Source organism: Thunnus thynnus, chromosome 19 (assembly GCF_963924715.1).
Source record: "Thunnus thynnus chromosome 19, fThuThy2.1, whole genome shotgun sequence".
NCBI lineage: Eukaryota > Metazoa > Chordata > Actinopteri > Scombriformes > Scombridae > Thunnus > Thunnus thynnus.
This window is the reverse complement of record NC_089535.1, coordinates 26,129,468-26,150,555: the sequence shown is the minus strand read 5'-3', so window position 1 is coordinate 26,150,555 and position 21,088 is coordinate 26,129,468. Positions and strand designations below refer to the sequence as shown.

At 38.3% G+C, this 21,088-nt stretch overlaps 1 protein-coding gene across 1 annotated transcript in view; it reads left to right on the top strand.

Annotated features, from left to right (window-relative positions):
- Positions 1-188: 188 nt before the first annotated feature.
- Positions 189-21,088, top strand: part of atp8b1 (ATPase phospholipid transporting 8B1) — a 37,879-nt gene continuing 16,979 nt past the window's right edge. Inside the window, exons 1-9 of the mRNA XM_067574471.1 lie at positions 189-380; positions 13,646-13,827; positions 14,225-14,322; positions 17,223-17,336; positions 17,640-17,738; positions 18,479-18,540; positions 18,911-18,983; positions 19,603-19,673; positions 20,343-20,425. Coding sequence (XP_067430572.1) covers positions 13,665-13,827; positions 14,225-14,322; positions 17,223-17,336; positions 17,640-17,738; positions 18,479-18,540; positions 18,911-18,983; positions 19,603-19,673; positions 20,343-20,425 — 763 coding nt within the window. The 5' untranslated portion in view covers positions 189-380; positions 13,646-13,664. The remainder of the gene's footprint in view (positions 381-13,645; positions 13,828-14,224; positions 14,323-17,222; positions 17,337-17,639; positions 17,739-18,478; positions 18,541-18,910; positions 18,984-19,602; positions 19,674-20,342; positions 20,426-21,088) is intronic.

Genomic DNA, 21,088 nt, shown 5'->3' with positions numbered 1-21,088 from the left:
GCACGCAGCAGCTCCTTTGTAAAAAATAAAACAAAACACCTGGTTTAATTAAGAATTCAATTACACACCTTTACCTGTACGTCACGTGACCAGAGTACCAACGCGCCCACTTCCGCAGCTGCATAGTCCCTGAATGCCACGCCGTTGTTTTTAAGAGGCTATTTATTGTTGTTTTAAGCGTTTGGCGTGTCGGACCGGTCCGACGGGTTTGTGCGGGCAGAACAGGTGAGGCTGCGGGGGGAAGAAGGGCGGGGAGCCGCAGCCGGAGCTCTCTACAAGCAGGAAGAAGAGGAAAACATGGTGCGGTGACAAAACGCCCGGACACCGACTGAGGATTCAACAGGATTCACGTTTTTATATCAATCTTCAAAGGACACAGAGTAAGTCCAGTTAAATATTTAAATGTACCTGTATGTGTTGGAGTGTTTTGCTTTGAGTTTTTGGGCTTAAATACACCGAGATCAGGTTCAGGGTTTTACCTGGGCGGCTGCTGCTCAACTCACCTTTCTTCTGCCGAGAGCCTATGCTGTTTTGGGAGCTGAAAAGGTTCACTGTACAACTTGTGTTGTAGTTGCTGGTAATTTCTACCTCCTTTGGGTGCAGACTCTGACTTTTTCAATATGATCTATAGTCATATAGTATTGTAGGGTTTTTGGATTTCCCGATTAAATCCTATCAGATCCGACAAAACCTCTTGGACTTCCTGTAAGGCTCAAAAGAAAAAGTCACTCTCTTGAACTTTGCAGACATTTTAAAGGAATATTATACACATAATTGATCATAGAGAAGAAAAATATACAATGATTGACTCTCTTAATCTCTCTCAATTGGTTTAAATGTAGTGAGGCTTTATATGACACATGGATTGAAAAACATGTTGCCAAAGTTGGGTTATCATTTCTAATAGTTTCTAATATTTCGTCCAACCTGTTCAAAGGCTGTCAATAAAGAAGCAGTTGAATCAACACCTCTCTAAAACAGATTCAGACACAACTGAACATTTTAATGTTCGTGAACGCAGCATTTATGGCAGCACTGTTGTATTTGACTATATTAGTTTTAGCATGGCATACCTCATAAACTGGCAGCTGAGTGTACATATAAAAGTAGTGATATACAGTGATGAAACAACCAGCAACTGGTGGCAATAAAAAAGAGTCACAATCAGGAAAAGACTGACTAGTCTGTTTCTTATAACCCCCCCCAAATTTTGCTCTAAAATAACTCTTTGATAATCCTTTTCAAACTAAAATCTCACAGCTTCAGGATCATTTCTGATCATGCGTCCTTGAGTAGAAAGTTTGAAGTAGTATTGAGCCTCATTATTTCATTGGTGCCAAGTGAAGATGTTTTGAAAGATTTTAACAAGGTAATTGGACTTTGTGGGAAATCCATATTATTATTATTATTATTATTATTATTATTATTATTATTGTTACAAGAGCGTATTTTTGAAATGTTACATGTCTGGAAGGAGTCTTTAACATTTGATAATCCAGGCTGTACATGAATCAAAGCAAACTACAAACCTTTTAAAGCCGCCTTTTAGTCTACAGGAGGTAAATCTTTGATGGTAAAAGGAGAGATTTTGGGTGTAGTATCACTTTACCTTGTCACAACATGAATGTGTTAACAGAAAACAGAAGCCATTAAGACTTCAAGGTCTGCTCTCAAACAAATCGAAATACCTGAATTTGCACTTGTTGAACCACTTTAACGCTCTGAACACAGTCTCAGTTGTAGCTGGTGTTGTCTGAACACAGAGAGAGGTTGCTGGACACATGCGTCCAACCAGTCTGGCTGTTTTTCCATAAACAAGCAATGCGCCTCTTCTTCAGCAGACAAAGCAAGTTTCAGTCCTTTGAATAGGGAAATGTTAGTCTCTTATGGAAATGGTCAACCTTGAAGACACTGACAGAGAATTTGAATTGTGACTTGAGAGGGAAATGGATTAAAGGTTTAGCTAAGGTAAGGGCATTGTGGCAGCTGTCTTAGGTTTTCTGTATAATTCCCATATGGACAGTGTGACTGGTTCAGTTCCTGGATCTGTTTGGGACTGAAGCTCTCTGTCAGCGTGTCAGTTTGGGTCGTTTCACATGATTTCCTGTCCTGCCCCTTGAAAACATAGCAGTCTTCTTCTTCCTCCTCGCCTTTAGCTTGAGCATCACGTCCACCAACTATGGAGTAACGTGAAGATTAGATTGGACAGGATTTGTCAAATATTTCACATTAATGTATATATTAAGGGGGAATCTGTTTAACACAGTTGATGCCCCCCCCCCCCCCCCCCCCCCCCCCCCCCCCCCCCCAGACCCCTAGGGGCCTCAAAAGCCCCAAATTCACTGTCAATTGCATTTTTTGGTTGTTAGAAACAATTGCAAATTTCATCAGGGGTTTGCACCGCTAAAGTACAATATTAACAAAGATGGGTGCTGCATCGTGACCTTATCATGTGGCTCTGCTCTTGTATAGGGTCCCTGTGTCAAAATCTAGGGGGCCAATAGAGGCCCAACAACACAATTTTGTTCTGGTGCCCTTCAGTAGGTTAATCTTGCAATGGTTGATGGGCAACAAAGAGGGGAATATATATTCAGCTGGAATATATTTGACGTTGCGCCCAATTTAAGGTGTTTTTTAAGGAGTTTGGCTTTCACCAATTTCAAATGAGGGGATTTCTGGCTAGTTTAAGGTTTTGAGGGATTCATTATGATTTTTTTTAAAGAAATTTTTGTTTCATAATGAGTAGAGTGCGAGATATAAACTAAACAGAGACCCGAATTTCAACACATTGATCCACCTTTAATCCAGCCAAAATAACTTCTGTCAGACACATTTTTCACTTGACAAGCTTGAACCCTGCAGAGGTTCAAAGTCAAATGCCACAAATACAACACAGGCAAAGTAGGAGTCAAATACAATTTGACTACATAGGGACGATGTTAGTTTGAGTATTTGTAGATGGAGTAAGCCTGCACGATTTCACTGTGTAAGTGAAGTCTAAATGATGTCTGCTGTGGTGAAAAATAACGACTGTGAATTTAGACTCGGTGGAGAAAACTCCTAAACAAAGGAAAGTAGAAATCTAGAGACCATCCTCATCATCTACAAAAGAATCGAATCTTTAACTCTGGCAGTATTAATACCTTGCTCAGGGGCCCTGGCAGTGTGAGGTCACATGTTGTGTGCAGTTAGCATCTGTTGTCTCTGTGGACTGACTGTCAGTGAATGGATTTCATTACCTGGACTCCTGCTGTGAGTAAAATACTGAAGAATCTCAATTAGGTCTCGACTCATTATCCTTCATTAAGCTCCAATAACAGCCAACACATGCACACACACACACACGCATAGCATTTGAGTGAAGGTGACGATGCTTCTATATTTACTTGTACTGATTAGTAGATTCATTAATAAGTTGATTGGCATACAATTAAATGATTTTGATAATTGATTGTTTATTCTATTTATAAAGCATATGTCCATATTCTCCATGTGAGGATTTGTGTTTTCTGTTAACCACGATGTAAGTTGATATTTCTGACATTTTATAGGCTAACCAATTCACACATCACCTGCTGTGTTGTTAGTAAATACAAAATCAGTCCGTTAATAATCAGGATAGTATAAGATTAACATACTTAGTGTCAGTTTTTGTGCAAACTGAACATTTTAAATATGAGGTGTGTGTTGAGTGTTTATCTGTAACTTTCTAAAATAGTTTATTGGCACACGCTCTGACTGGTGATGATAATGTTATAGTATACAATATGTCTTACACAGCCTTAACAACAGCAGTGTCATATTTTATAATTACGTGACATACTCCTCAGCTCACGTTCAGTTCACCCACATGAACATGTTGATATATTTATGGAAAGTCCCTAAGATTCAGGAACAGGTGAAAAAAAGATTAAATATGATCCAGGATGTTCAATTTGAGTAAAAAATCATCTGTATGACGTTTAAGGTTTACCAGACGCAGTATTATTTGTGAGAAAAGTTCAGCCCCTAATGTACTCATGCAGTGAAATGAATGATGAGGATTTTTTTGGACACAGTTTTCATATCAAACTGAACACAGCCTGGTGCTTTTACACTTATTTACGTGTATATAATTATTATCACTTAAAAAGCCATGACTGGTAGATGTCGGTAAATAAAAGAGGAGGGTGGTAGATAGTTTGTGGTTTGTTCTGCTGTGTGTGCAGAGTCACTGTATTAAGTGGGAATCCAGCAAAAAACAGGCATCCATTGTTCCTTTTTGTTTTTCACCTGTTTATTACACACACCGGCTCAAACAGATTCCCCTCAGGTGCTGCAGAAACCCGACTCTGCTTTAATCTGACTGATAATGCAGTGTCTGTTCTCGCCCAGCCTGGACGGTCAGTCGCAGACACAAATACTTTAAATTCCCTCAACTGCAGTCCAGACAGACCTCTGTCACATCAGGAACTAATCCTGATAATGAATAAGTAAAATATCTTTCAAACTTAGACTTACCAGCTCTTGCTACAGTACCTGCTCACTCCAGGAAGTCTTAAATATTTGTAAGATTGTCACCAGGGAATCTAAAAAAAGTACCTCAAAGATTTTGATGAAATTTGGTTTGTCCAACATCCAAGAAATAACTGATTAGATTTGGTGGATCGCAACCCAGTAGATCAATCTTGTGGCCATTTATAAAACAGGTTCAGTACAAAAATCTTTTTGTCCTGGACTGCACTGGTTCAACATAATTTGCTTAAATTTGTAAATTTCCTGTTACTTTTTTCCATCTGCAAATGTCATCTTATCATTGGTACAGAGCATATTGAATTGAGTGTCTTTTTTTCTAATAACTCGATGACAAATTCTCTTATCCCTCTCTCTTATTCCCTGTTTGACGGGAATTGTCAGAACACACAAATTTCTCAGGTAACCTAACCAAAGTCTGCCACTGTTTCCTACAAAATTGCCTTTGGGGACCCTCTAGTGACTTTTATGTGTGTGAGCTTTTGTGGTCATGTACTGAAGATAAAGGCCTTCTCCAAACCTACATATACCACACATACCACCTGCTGTAGATAAATATCAGAAGCAATCCACTGTGTTGGTACTGGCTGTTTTTCTGTAATGGCCATTCAATCTATTTGCATTCAATAACAATAAGGTAGTTTGTATTGTTATTGGAGGAGTCTGCAAGAGAGAGATTTACAGTAAACTTTAATGTTGGTATTCAAATTGACAGAAACATTCTTGCAAAATTTAATGTCATTTCATCTGTTGGTTAAATGAAATTTAAACATATGGTCATACGTTTTTGTCACAGACCTGTCCCCTTAAAGTATCTACAATCAATATTTTTACAACAGTGTATCAAATGACAATGTGTTGTGCGTGGCTCGTAGTGATGAACCTGCAGAGAATTATCAGCAACTCTGCAGCTCTCCTTGGCTTTATAGTGAGTTTCAGCTCATTGTTTAGCTGTCCGGCTGCAACTTCACTGTTTTGGTTCACTCTTAGCATTCTGTAACGTTTTTGGCTGCAGCAGGCAGCTGTTTTTCAAAGAAAAAACTCTTAAAAACCCATTGTTCACTACTTGCTCAGCACGAAACGACAAACTGACATGGTTAGCTGTAGACTAGCTGGTGAACATAGTGGAACAATTAGCAGTTAAAGTGCCAGATATTTCCCTCAGGAGTTGGTAGAGAGCAAAAACAGCTAAAAGAGAGTGAATATTGGACTTACTTTCATTAGGTGGACAGAAAAACGACTCCAAATGAATGATAGCGTTGCTTTGTAACTATCAGAAGTATAAGTAGGCAAATGTTTGCTAACAGGTTCAACTTATCAACTTAAAAGGTGCTGATATGTAAGTGTTGTGCTCACAATTTGTTCCCACTGCTCCCAAGTAGTCCAAAAATCAAAATGAAAACTCCTTTTCTTCCTCCTCTTTAAAAGAATTATAGAAAGATAAACCTCATCAAAGAACTCAAAATACATTCTCAGTCAATTTGTCAGAGCGCTAGAGCCTGAAACTGTAGGAGTCAGTTACATAGGGAGAAAAAGAAATGAACACCTACAGATCAATGATGTGGTTTTCATTGTTTTGTTCACAAGTAGAGAAAGAAAGTCTCCTTGCTTTTTGTTTCATTTTTCTAAATCCTCCTCAACCCAGCTGTCTGAGCAAGAGCTGACCCCCTCCCCTCTCAGGTTTCACTGTCGTTGCCCAGGTACGTATGCTCTCCTCTGTCCTACTCCGTGAACACCTCCCCCCTCCTCCCTCTTTGTTGTTGCTATAGTGACACCCAGGGGCAGACACCAAAACCTGTTTTCTGACACGGGCAATCAACACATTGCTATTGCTGCTGAGCCTCCAATTGGTTGTTTTTTGGCGGAGCAGCGAGTATTGAGGAGGAAAATGGATGAATTTCTTCTTTTTGATGAGGCTGTTTCCAGGCTTGGTTGATGTCAACGTGTTTTTTCTTCATCTGAAAGTGGAAAAATATATTTATTTATGTAGTTTGTTTATGCTCATGCTGCCTGATGAGAAGTGAACTGATGTCTGTCAACAGGTCATGTGTCTATTAGGCAGTGTTGCAAAAATTGCAATTAATTTACTACTTCAATTGAAAACTTAGACAGTCTTTCCTCTTTAATATCCTCAGTTCACTTGAGGCTGCAGTTTCTTTTGTCTATTATTGTTTACTGCTAATAACAGTGCTTCTCAAATGTATTCTTTCATTGCAAAGCATGAGAAAATATCCATCCTCCCCCACTCCTGTGTATACAGAATTGATTTTTATCAAACATTTAATAATTTTAGGGAAACAGCTAGACAATAAGCCAAGCTGAAATTCAATAAAATAACTTTATTTAAAATATCAACTGCTTCTTTCCATGCATGTTTCTCTTGACATGCCATTAATAGATGTCTTCATATTTTAGATTTGACTGATGTTTTTGTTGAATTTCGTTTGCTATTCTCCCTCAATACACGGAAATAACAAAGGACAAAACATTTTATCTACTGTAGATCCTTAAATCTTGATAAGCAGTGGGTTGGTATGTCTGGGTTGGTATAACTGGCACAACAGTGGTTTTCACAGGTTTTTTTTTTCTTTCAGTTGATGTTTCCTCTGTAGCACCTACAACATGCGGAGTCCCTCAGGGTTCAGTTTTAGGACCATTACTGTTATACTGTTATATGTGCTTCTCCTTGGCTACACTATGTAAAAATGGTGTTGCATTGAATTGTTACATTCACATATGCGGTTATATCTCCCTGTAAAGCCCAATAATCTTTCTGATCTGTCCTATCTGGTATGTCTAGCAGCCGTGAGAGAATGGATGTCTGCAAACTTCCAACAACTGAAGAGCCTCTGTTTTTTCAGAATTTATGCTTTCAGAATATTCTTGGCCCAGAATATCTGTGTGCACAGATGGAGCAGTATCTTGGTGCTTTTTCTACGTGTGTAGGTATATTCTTTTAATTCGGCCTACAGTTGGCAGATGTTAACTGTGGTGACTTGAAGCGGTGTTTCCTGTGACCGCTTCATAATAAAAGCCCCTAAAGCAGGTTGCAGTTGGAAAACTTTTAATATCAAGCAGCTGCAAGATGTTTTGGGGATGTATTGTCAGTAGATGAACGTTGTGATGGATTAATGTTCCGGCAGCACAGCAAAAGAGAGAGCAAATCAGAAAACGGTGATACTGCTGTCTGTTAACTGAAGGTCTAAATAGAAACCTAAAAGTGAATCTAAACTCTAAACAGCAGCTTCTCTGGTACACAGGAGCTCTGAAACTTCAAAAAAATGCAGTTTTCTCCCTAGACAACTGCATCATCCAATTAATGACTAATCTTAAGCGATTGGGGTGTGACGATACAAAGCATCTAATAATTGCGATGAAGAAAGATGGGACACAATGTCTTGTGTATTGAGGCATGCAGCATGAAGGTCTTAGGTTTCTAGTTAGTCCACTGCAAAAATGATAGGCACTTTACTTTCGTCTGTTTCACAGTCAAGGAAGAAGTTATATTAATAGCGTGCATGCCTTCTGTGATGACAGGTTTCTAAAGCAGTGTGCGGGCATGACTCAGGGCTTTTGTGCTTTTGTTGTATATTCCTTTGGTGTGGCACGTTTTTTACCTTGATAATGATGGCAGTTTGGATGACAAAAGACACACTTCGTAGTAACATTTATCTCTTTATGAAGATATTTAATCTTTTTTCCATCTTGACTCAAACTGAAAATCCAGACAGAAACCCTTTTAAAAACACTCCTTCTGGACTCCTGTCAAGACAACTACTGTTAGTATTGGAAGTTTGGATAGGTTCTTTCTTTGGGAAGAAACTTAGTTTTGTGCTTTTTTTTAAGTTCATTTTTCTGTCGAAAATATGTTTCAAAGACAGTTAATTTCCATCTGAACTGTCATCAAGAATAATCAAACCAAAAACACAGGAAAACATCATTTGTGGTTTTTAATGTAGAATTATACCTGTAATACTTATTTAAATTACCTACTGAGAGTTGACTTATTTGATTGAGTCATCTTATTTACTCTCCACTCCAAGTTTCATTCCTTCTCTCATTCATTCCATTCTGTCTTTCAAACTCTTTGCCCCCACCCCCCTCCCACTCAGTTTGCATGTGCAGACTTGTATGACCAGGCAGAGCTCATTCATTACAACACAGTTCCTTTGGATGCAGTGTTTGCTTTAAAGGTGCTGTGTGTAGAATTTAGTGGCATCTAATGGAACAGACTGTGCAGAAATGGAATATAATATTCATAAGTATGTTTCAATTAGTGTATAATCCTATGAAAATAAGAATTGTTATTTTCATTGCCTTAGAATTAGCCTTTCATATCTACATAGAGAGCCGGTCCCCTTCCACGGAGGCTGCCATGTTGCACCGCAATATTTCTACAGTAGCCCAGAATGGATAAACCAAACACTGGCTCTAGAGAGGGCCTTTCACAGCCACCATAGGTTCTCCTACACGCTTGGAAGGGGAGGGGGAGTGGAATGGGAGGGGTATTCAGTTGGTTGCAATAGCAACCTCACCGCTAGATGCCACTAAATCCTACACACTAGTCCTTTAAAACTGTGTAGAGGAGCATCCACTGGTCTGGTTTTATCGGTTGTTCTGCTCAGATTTGATTTGAACTTGACCGGAGTTCAAGGTGGCTAAATAAATAGATCCCAGTTGAACCTAGTAAAAAACATTTGGCCATACTTCAGGTTTCAGAGGGGACATTTTTGAAGCCTGGAGTTTGAGTGTATTGTTACCTTACATCTATGGAATTGGACCTCCAATCTTTGTAAGTACTGACCAAGATGTGTTTGCAGTATTGTGTGTTAATCTACCTAGTAATTAATTGCATAAGGGCACTGAATGCTTGGTGAGATTGCTAGTCTTGTTAAGCTGGTTTAAGCCATGACTTTTGATGTACAGGGAGCATTTTTATATGCGTTAACCTCATGTTTTGGAACTTTGACCATGTTTAACATAGATATCTGACATCGTAACTGTATATAAATAACAAAAAAACACAAAAAGCATAATATGTCCCCTTTAATGATCACAACACTCATAAACTGCAAAGTGGTTAAATGCACTGGATGTCCTACCAGCTGGTGGAGGCCACACCTCTACCCTGGATTCTCCATTAACAGAACTATTTAAGACAATCAACAGGAATATCAGCACCACTTCTCTTGTTGTTGTCCCACACTGCTTGCTTCCCTCGCCTACCCAATATCTCATAAAAATGAAGTATTCAGCCCCGCTATCACTTCTTTAATGGCATATATCTGAAACTTCCCTGTTTGTAAAATACAGTGGAAACACAAGAAAGGCACTAATATCAGAGTCTCACAAGGCTCTTAAAAGTTCAGGTTAGGTGAAACAGCAGGTTGTGGGCTGTTCTTGCTGTGGTAAAGTGTTATTTGTTTGTTTCTGAAGCCAGGAGTTCTTCATTTGGGCAAGGAGGAAGAGCCTGAATAAACCTGATGATGTTGCATGAGTGAGCAGAAAACACCACTACTGGTGGTTATTCATGCCTTGCCTTGCCAAACCCGCCCTAAACACTCCCATCCTGTAGAAGAACAACAACATCTGATCACGCCCATGATTCCTTTTCTTTTTTCAACATATGCAAAAACGTTTGGAATTTATCCTTTATTCCTTTTATTATCAAAGAGTTGGCATATATTTGAGTAGTGATATTTTGCAGTTGACATTGATAGTTAGAGGATAACACGCGTCATGTCTTCATCAGTCTAGACAGATGCAACTTGTTGACAACAGTGATATTCCAAAGATTCCAAACAAATAAAAAAAATGGCAACAAAATGCAAGAATGTGGTGTTTAAATTGTATTGTGCGTTAACTGTAAGATAACATGGACACAGTGTGTTGTTTCTAACACTTGTTGAAGTAGTGGAGTGTTAAGCATGTTTCTGTGTCACTGTAAGATATAGCATGAAACCACTGATGGAAACTTACCTGCAACTGTTCATTAATGTTGCGAAATACTGTCAGTGAGACAGATGCACACAAACACACACACACACACATTCAAACAAAATGAGCCTTTTATCCATAGAGTTCCTGTTCAGACTGACATCTGCCCCTTCAGTCATTTGCCGTGCTGACGTACTACTTCAGTAGTGGCAAAGGTTGAAAAACCTGTTAGGATGGAATGTATGCAGCTGATCAGGCAGCAGGCTTGGCACTGTATGTCCAGCAGCTGGTGGAGATGCCATGGTGAACTCAAATTTCTCTGCCAACAGAAATTAAAGTACCTTTTTCAGTTGAATTTATCCATGACGAGCCATAAAAAATATGTTTAGTCTGTATCGTCGTATGTCTATGTATTGTTGGCATAAGTGACGAACAAAAATTGAGTGGAATTAACGCCAAACGGCTCAAACCAGCACTGTGATGGTCTGGGTTTTAGAGCACATCCTTTGAGACCACTGTGGTGAAACATTTTAGTCGCAATCCAGTGCATTGGCCAGTCAAATGCATGCAAAGGTAGATAAAGAAATACAATTAAAAATACACACAGAAAAAGCTGATATAAAAATAAAATCAGCTCGGAGTACTCAAAGACTGTTGTAAAGAGACTGTGTAAAGTTCTGCCTCTCATGGTCCCGTATCTAGGTAATAAACACGGCATTTTTAAGAAAAAATATAAAGTCTACTAACCAAGAAAGCTTAAACTGAACAGTGATGAATCTCAAACTGATCTGGAAGGGAAAAAGATTTCGTTAACTCCAGAAATAGAAATATCAGTTTGCATGAACGACCCCTTCTTTCCATTTAAACACTACACTTCACAAATTTGAATCCTGCCATGGTTCCTGTCTGGCCCCATTCAGTGCTTTTTAGCGTGTTTATTCTTGGAAACCGGGCTAATGAATCTTATCAGCTGTGCTAATGGACTCCTTTACATCATTAAACATTCAGCAGCCTGTCAGTGCCAGTCCAAACTTGGCACCCGCTAACCAGGAACAGTTAGGCGGATGTCGCGGGGATTTCCCATGAGAAAGTGGGTTCATTACATTGTTGGTCGAGGCGGACATCAAAAATCATCAAGTCAGTCATTTATATCTGCAAAACAGACACTATTTAACCTGACTTGTATATTAAACGCCTACATTTCAAAATGGACAAAATAATGTGAATCACAGCTGCCAACCAACCCAACTGATCTGTTGTCAGTGTCTTAGTCAACTCACAATTTATGGAAATTTGTTATTATTGGATGTTACGGGACAGAGTGAACTGTGAATTCAGCAGCCACACAGTTCTCCGTTCTCTATTTCTCTGTTTAATGTCTTCAGGTTAGGCTAACCCATTGTTGCTAACTTTGGAGCTAACCCCCTTTACTTTTCCAGCACTTGGGGGTCTTGACAAATTGCAGCATTTATTAACTGACACACTGTAGTTTGTACTGTTCATTTACTGCAAGACCGACAACTTACTGCTAACCTTTCCTCTCCTCTGCTCCGCTCACATTCACTGTCATTTTTCTGCCGATCGCTCTTTCCCCACCCGCTTCACAAACATATTACGCAATCCTGTATTCCTTAACGGAGTTACGCTACCAACAGTTTCCCAGACAACAACACAGAGGTTGACTTACGTATTGGAACAGCACTGCACAGAGGCTTCCAAACACTATTGATTTCCTAATGAATGGCTATTTGGCATTATTTTTGACATTAAAAATGTTTTTTTGGCCTGTCAGGGGTTCTCGTTGTTATAATTATAGGAGAAACACTGATTCAGTAAACACTCAATAAACGTTGAGTACAGTTAGACCCAGCAGTCTCCATTAGGTTGGCCGCGTTCAAAGTTGTGAAAACAACGGGGCTGTTTTGAATACACCCTCATTTTTTACCAGGTAGTTTGTTAGTTTGTTCCTACCACCACAGGAAATAATGGATTAATCCTGGAAAGCTATTGATGTAGCACGACCAATAAGAATTTAGTCAAACAAGAGCATATCGACCAACTAATCGACCAGTCAACCAAGAGACTACAGCCCTACTGGAGTGTGTTGACTTAAGTCAAAATAAACGACACTGTCTGTTCATAGTAATGAAGGAATACATAATTCTTGTTAGTAGGATGAATTCATTGTTGGTTTTGATCTTTTCATAGGATTTGTTGACAATAAAATATAGTCACAAATATAATCATATAATCACAAAAATATAGAATATCACCCTTTAAAAAGCCAAATTCTGCCTTTCTTCTAGATTTTTTTCTGTCCATTTCTACATGTTTTGAATGACTGCTTACAAATCCTGAATTGTGGTCTTTATTGTCATGGTGCTTCATCCTGCTCTTCCAGTCACACTTTCCCAGAAACTAAAACTTTGACAAACCTGATCACAGGTTACATGGTCATGAGGTCTCGCCATCTCATGTACTAGTGTTCACTGGGTTTTTTCTCAGTCCTTTAACCTGAAACAAAACACCTGGTTTCCTGTTCATGCTAACATATCTTGTGTCATGTTTCTGCTACAGACAGCAAATCAGCTGAATAAAACTCATGTAAACACCCTGAACTGTAATGAGTCCTGAGTACACAATGACAACGCACAAGAGGGTGTAGTCACATTCCTCAATCGCATATTTATAGATATTCATTAATTACAGGACACCCAAACACACATTGCAACATCATCACACACTCGTCACATTACATCAGGGGATTTAGCAGACACCAGCCTGTTAAATAAGAAAGTAAACCTGAACTGCAGCTCTTTATTTCTGCATCTGTTCACTGAGTATTGATGGTTGGAATGACTCAACAGATCGAGGTGGGTGTTCTGTTGTTGTGACATGAATTTCTTCTAAAATTTAAATGCTGTAAAATAATTTAACATTTCTGAAGCAGACATGAGCTTATGAGATTCATAAGCTGTTAGAAATTATCTTCTTCCTCCTGTCTTTTATCTTTATCAGCATTTCCTCACTCTTTTTCCATCATTGAGCATCTGAGGCCTGAGGTTGATACATTTGTTTAATCTTTGCCATCAAACCGTCCAAACATTTGTTACAAAAATTGTCAAAAACGCCTGTGAGGATATGAATTATTTCACATTACATTTATTGATCGACTGAATCTCTTCTTCTTTCTCAGAGATACCTGAGGTGTTAAGATGAGTCGGCCGCGGGTAGACTCCCAGGCTTCCATGCGGCCTGACGATGAGGTCATGCCGTACAGTGACGACGAGACGGATGACGAATTGGCACAGAGCAGTGACGGGGAAGCAGAGGACACACCAGGAGCCTTGCACCCCCCAGTGGACGCTAGAGCCAGCGGTGAGGCACTACAGAGATTTCTAATGATAATAACTTTATTTCAGTTTTATTTATTCTAACCTCAGCTATATTTTAGGAAATCCCTTTTGTCAGACCATTGTTCTTACAGACACGATAAAACATGGATGTCCATTTCATTTCTGTGCGTCCAGCACAGGGAGAGGTCCAAAATGTGTTTTAGTCTTAGCACAAAGACTGGAAGCAGGGGGAAACTGTTAGCCAAGCGCCGTCTAAAGAGGCAAAATATATCTTCGAACAGCTCCAAAAGCTGACTGATTTACATTGTTTATTGAGCATAACTTAAATAAATCGCAAAACCATTTTTTATTCAGTAGTTTACATGTTAAATTTATGTTAAAGAAACTGTTTATTTTATGTTTAACACTTTATTTTTCAGAGATCAACTGGAAGGTGAAAGCCAATGACCGACCTTACCACCACCTGCCAGAGTTTCAGAAAAAAGTCTTCTTGTGCTTTAAGAAGAGCAAATACTCTGTAAGTTCATATAAAGCTATTTACTCGCCTTTATCCTCCTGTCCTTGTTGGTCCCGGTAGAAATATAACCCTGAGCATATACTGTAGAGCTGAGCAGGGTTGGCACACCCTGGACAAAGAGCAGGACAAGTAGGTGTTTTGCATGTCGTAGCCCTTGAACTGTTCATGTATTTACCCAACTGACTTCCCAGGCAGAGATTATTGTCTTCAGTCTGATATTTGGAGATTGGAGAAAAGCATTGCATTGACAAGTCATGCTGGTAAAAATTCAAACCTGCAAGACAAACACTAAGCAAATGCTAAGTCTTATCCCGAGTTTAAAAACAGTCCTTACTTTCAACTACATTATCACATGATAATGCAACATTGATTTTTTTTTTTTTAAAAAGGCACCCTGTTGTTCATTGTGATTGAGTATCTACTTTCAGAGAGTTTCAAGATTAACTTAGAAATCAACTAAAACTAATGACTGCCCAAAGGGAAGCACATCAACCTGACAGAACATGATAGATGATTTGGAAAATGATCAACCATTGGTAGAGTACTGCACAGGTGTAAAACTGAGAGCCCCCCCACCACCACCATAAAAAACCCCAAAACCACAAGGTTGCAGCAGAGTATTGCTGCAACCATGACAAAGTGGGATTAAAGTAATGAGAAAATTTTGTGATATAACAAGATAAAGTGATGTTATGTTACAAAAAGAGAAGTTTCTCATGAAAGCAATCATTTACTGTCTCGTAACAAAAAAAGTCAACAATGGTATGAAAAATATCTTTATAGCATTATTAGTGTCATTTTTACAACAAAATGTAAATATACCAAAATGTATGTTGGTTATAACTCTGTACTTTAACAGAAATGTATTTAACTTTAACTAAACAAACTAAATCATATGTGAGATGGGAATCGTAAGCAATAGTTGAACTCATGCTGTACATTTCTGTGAGGGACTTTAACCAGGTCTAAGTACATTATTTGACATCATTCCCAAAGAAAAGTAAGTAGTAGTAGTAAAAATGCAAATATTTTTGCATGACTGGTAAAGCTTTGAGTTCTCTCTCTCACATGATTACCAGGTTAATGAATGAACATGATGTACAACAGCAACAAGGAAGCCTGCTATGTTGATTTGGTAGTTTTCCTCGTGTCTGTCTCTTGCTTCCTCCTGATGTCTCATCTTTATTTCTGCTGAGCCATTTCTGACTCCATGAAGGCTCCCTGATCTGCTGAAAGGTCAAGTTTTAAATATGCTATTTATGCTTTGACAATACTGTTGCTTTGTATGCTCTATTGTTTTAAATGAAGATGTAGATGAAAGGGAGATGAGGTGGAAGGATTTGACCGAATGATGACTGAGTAGAACTTGATTTAGGGGAGCGCTCTCATACCCAAATCAGCAAAGACTATTGGTTTTCTTTGTTTTCTGTAACTTTTTGGTTTATCATCCAGTTCCTTTTGTTAACTTACTTCTCTCTACTTGTGGAAAACTATAATTTGGATTACTTTCTTTAATTTAAAGCTCCAGCTAACTTTAAACTGCTGAAACTTGCTGGTGTGACAGTGTTTTTTTAAGCAGCTGCTGAAATGTTTTTGTGTCTGAAGCTCTGTGTCGTCAGTCTTTGTGGAGCCTGAAACCTGATCGTCCAGCTGAGCTGAAGTGTGTCTCCCTAATAGACACATTAGACACATCAAGACCCAGACAGACTGAAGCCAGAACATGTTTTCAACAACTAAAATATTTATCTTCTTCACATTGGAGTACTAAATCTAACCATACATTGGTGGAGAGAAAATATTTTAATAAGCTGATGAATGTTTTTGACCATCCCTGTTTGACCTTCAGGTGAACCAGATGATTATCTGTAATGAAATGCACCTCTGTCTTATTATTGCCAGCCCCAAAAACTGGGCCTCTGCCTGCACAGTCAACCAGGACACTGACTGCTAAGTTGGAAGCCAGGTATTCTCATGAGTCCTTTGGTTGTAGGGAAGGAATATCAGTAAAGCAATACCCTAACCCCTGTCCACACACTTTTGACTACTTTTTGAGTCATGGTTTGGGCTTGGCCTCTCGGTTCTAATGAAGTAAAATGTTAATGCTACAGCACTAAATGATATTTCAGACACGTACACAAAGCCAGCTCCATAAAGAAATGGTTTTCCCTATTTGGTTTGGAAGAACTTAACCAGACCTCAACCCCATCCAACACCTTTCGGATGAACTGGAACCCAAACTGCAAGCCAGACCTCATCACCCAATATCAGTAATATCAAACTCTCAGAACAGACCTTGACCTGGTTGGGCTTCAGTGTCTTGCTCAGGGACACTTCAGCAGGGAAGACTATGCTGCCAAGGGGAAACCAGTCTGTAATGGACAGAGCTCAGAAGGCTCTTCTGCTGAAACACAGCACCGCCTCAGTACTGACATCACGATAACTGGACTGATAGCTGCAGCAATTTCACCCTAAAGCTGGGCTCAGACTACAGGAGTTTTAAAATCCGAACTGATTTTGAAATTGGGTTGCAAAAATGAAAAAATGATTGGGGTCGATGTTTAGTCTTTTAGTATGGGTCAAAGGTCAAAAACATCCATTTCATTCAAACTCCACACCTAAAGTTTGTATAAATTTCTAGTCTCTAAGCCCAAGCTAAGATAACCCTGATGACATTGCTATGACATCATCAGGGCTCCTCAGAAGGAGCTCCAGAGCTCCAGACGTCATTATGCAACTGTTTTCACAGGCTGAGCAGTTCTCCCGTTGGCCAGTAAACTGATTTTCATGTGTAAAAATGATGGAATGCCCTTCTTTGAGAAATATATTTTCTGTAGTTAACAGCAAAGAACAAAATACTAACTGGCTCATCACTCTGTCTGCTGTATGTTTGTTCTCTGCAGGGAAACGCCATCAAGACATACAAGTACAACTTTCTCACCTTCATCCCCCTCAACCTGTACGAGCAGTTTAGGAGAGTTGCCAACCTCTACTTCTTGGCTCTGCTCATCTTACAGGTACATCTAAAAAAAATTAACCAACCGTCTGTCTACAGTCCTCTGATGCCTCAAAAATTCAGTGTTTGTGTGTGTATCATTTGTGTTTTATAAAATAGAATAGACTTTGAGCCTAACATACCAATTTTGTTGATGTTTGGATCAATGTACTGTATATTGTGCCTCTGGTACTGGTCTATAACCCTCAATATTGCAAGTTGGCTGAAAACATCCCACCACAAAAATGAGATTTTTGCCATGTAGATTAAAAATATATCCAGACAAGGACCCACAAATGCCATCAAATGTATGTTTGTTTTTTAGGTTATTCCAGACATTTCCACTCTGCCCTGGTACACAACACTGATTCCTCTGGTCGTGGTGCTGGGAGTCACTGCCATCAAAGACCTGGTGGACGATCTTGTAAGACTTCTCCTTTTAGAAATGCACACACTGTACTCTGTACTGATGTTTCTTGTTATTTATTGGCCAACATAGTATATATATATATAGGATATATCTGTGATAAGATATAATTGGCCAATAATATTGGTTTAGTGCCTTTCTATATAAAATTTGTATGATTCATCTTTTAGTGCCTTGCTCAAGTCTTAATTTGGAGTAGGGCTACAACTAATGATTATTTTCATTATTGATCCGCAAATTAGTAGTTTTGTGTATAAATGTTAAAAATGTACAAAAATAGCTTGTTTTTTTTATTTGACAAACAGTCCAGAACCCCAAAGATATTCAATATACAAATCATCACAATTGAGAAGCCAGATCCAGCTAATGTTTGACATTTTGCGTGATTAGTTGAACATCAAATTACTTGCTGATTAATTTTCTGTCAATTGATTAATCAACAAATGTTGCAGTTCTACAGTACAATCCCTGAGAAAGGTCATTCTGATCCTCAACATGACCAAAATACAAATATTTATTTAGTTGTGAGGTTTGTTCAGGGTTTTTTTTTAGTTCTTGTTAGAGTTGGGGGTAAATCAATGAATTGTCTTTTGTTGGCCAGCGACATCAACTTCTTAATGCCAAGATGGATGGAAAAAAACACAACTTTTCAAACAAAAAATCTTGACTACATTAAAGCTACAGTGTATTTCCATGTGATATTAAGTATTTAATATTGGTTTCTTTTTTTGTTTCAGGCCCGGCACAGGATGGACAAGGAGATCAACAACAGGAAGTGTGAGGTCCTGCTGGATGGCAGGTCAGAACCTGCCATTAGTTTTGATTTATGCATTTAATGTAAATGTCCACCATCTTTAAAAATGGACCCCTACAGTTTCTGAGAAATGGCAATAGTTCAAGTCCTTGTTTGACAACACATTTGAATACTGAACCAATGATGAACCAATAACTCTTGTTCCCCAAAATCTGATGATATGAAGCATTTGGGAATATGAAACGCTTGAACAACTTATAAAACTACAGGGATAAAATGTCTGTTAGGTTTCGTGTTCTATGTGAGGTTTGGTCCTTTTTAAGTGAATGTTGCCATTTTTTTTGTTTTGTTTTTGTATATGATTACGTGGGTGATGACAACATATAAAAATGATGATAAATCTTCTCTGCTTCAGGTTTCAAGAGTCAAAGTGGATGAACGTCCAGGTCGGAGATGTGGTTCGTCTGAGGAAAAACGACTTTATTCCGGTAGGATGATTTAGCCTGCCTAATTTTTGCAGGACTGTGTAACAGTGCCTGTATACCTGACTGACCAAGTGACCAACATTGCCATACACTAGCGTGCCTAAAAAGTTTAGGACCTCAAATTGAACCTTGAGTCACTCCATAAGCAATATGATGAGATGAATTGATAAAATCATGTATTTTAACCAAAAAGGTACATTTTTAAAATGTAGAATTGGAACCATTAAAATGTAGACACAGTGACACTGAACCTCACCTGTCATGATTTAATTACATTTGATGGTGCACTCTGCCAAGATCCAGTTGGATTAAAACTAACTACCTGCATTTGGTCGCAGAAATATATTTATGAGCTGCTTCTGTACTTTTGTTAGTACAGTCAGATATAAAATCATACAAAATCTTAGTATAATGTAGTTATTAGATCAGCTGATTTGCAACAGTTTTTGTCAATGATTTGAGACAGGAATGGTAATTTAAACATGAGGTGGGGATGGTAGATTTTGACAAGTGGTGTGACAACGGCATGTTTAACGACAGGAACACACACAGCAGATGTGTAGTCAGATTTGAGTGTTAAGTCTTCAGAATTCTTGATACATTTCACATTATTTCTTTTCAGGCTGATATCCTCCTGTTATCCAGCTCCAACCCAAACAGCCTGTGCTACGTAGAAACAGCCGAGCTCGACGGGTAAGTCACTTTTTAAATTTAACTTCTCTGTCATTAAAAAAGTAAGAAAGAACACAGTTATGCACATAGTTTTGAACAGTAATACCAGTATTAGAGTGTTATATTCAGTAAAACACAATACAGTATATTTTTACGTGGTGACTACTTGGGCAGTATTCTTTTCTTCAATAAGTTTTTGTTTGATATGTCGTTTTTTTCAAGTGCTCTCTCAACTAATTACCCACCGATAAGATAAGACTAAATGTTTAAAGAGCTTTTGCTGGACAGCCTCCGCCAAGCTTGGCCCCATGGCCAGTGTGACCTATATTCTGCGACTGAGTGAGAAACGCCTTTAAATCAAACAAACCAATAAAACCGGACCTGCTCAGGTGTCTCTAATGGGACATTTTCCAGTACATGGTAACAAAACACAGACATCAGTATTTCAGAGCTTTGTAGCATGAAAACTGCACCAGGTAATTCATTATAAACCAATACATTTTCATAAAGGAAGCTTGCTATTAGGTATCCCCAACAACATGCAGAGAAATAGACTTTAGACCTTTCCCAGACTGTATCCATCTTGATCCAAATTTTATGAATTTGAATCCAGCTCTGGTTAAATGTCATTCTGCCTTCCTCTGAGGTTAGTTTTCAGTCCTTTGTGTATGTTGTCTTTTTCCTTTGCAGAGAGACGAACCTGAAGTTTAAGATGGGACTTCGAGTGACTGATGAGAGACTGCAGGAGGAGCGTCAGCTGGCTGAGTTTAATGGTAAACACCTCTGTGTAATATATAGATTTTAACAACTGCATGGATCAAAACTACAAACCAGATTTAAACAGCTTTTAGTCACTCAAACATTTGACTGAGAACAAGAAGCTCATTTTTTATTTTAAATTGAAAAAATAAAAATGGAATAAATTTAGAATAGAAATTATTGTGAAGATATAATATACATCTTAAAGTTATTATACTTGGTGAATTGAGAGGAATAATTATAATAACAATTAATTAATATCTTTAAACATATCTACATTTTTTCCATCTACCACAACCTGAAAAAGGAATAGCAGGACTTTTTTTGTTTAAGTACCAATGAATAAATAGAAATTTCATTAAAACACACAGAGTGATAAGCACAGTAGAGACAGATAAGAATTGAGATTACGTCTGTTTCTGTTTGCAATATGCAGTGTGTATTTTATGTAAGAGATTCTCAAAAGTAGTGTTATTGTGTTTATATCCTTCTTGATATACTATAAGTGTACATTGTTTAGTTTTAAATTTAGTTTAAGCAAGTTTTTACTCAATGTCTGGTGTTTATGTTTAATTTTTTGTTTTTTAATAAAAAATAGGGGTGCTTTTTCAGTATTTATTTAGAACGGGTAGTTTTTCCAATGAGTTCTCAACTAACTTAAAGGTACTCAAATCAAT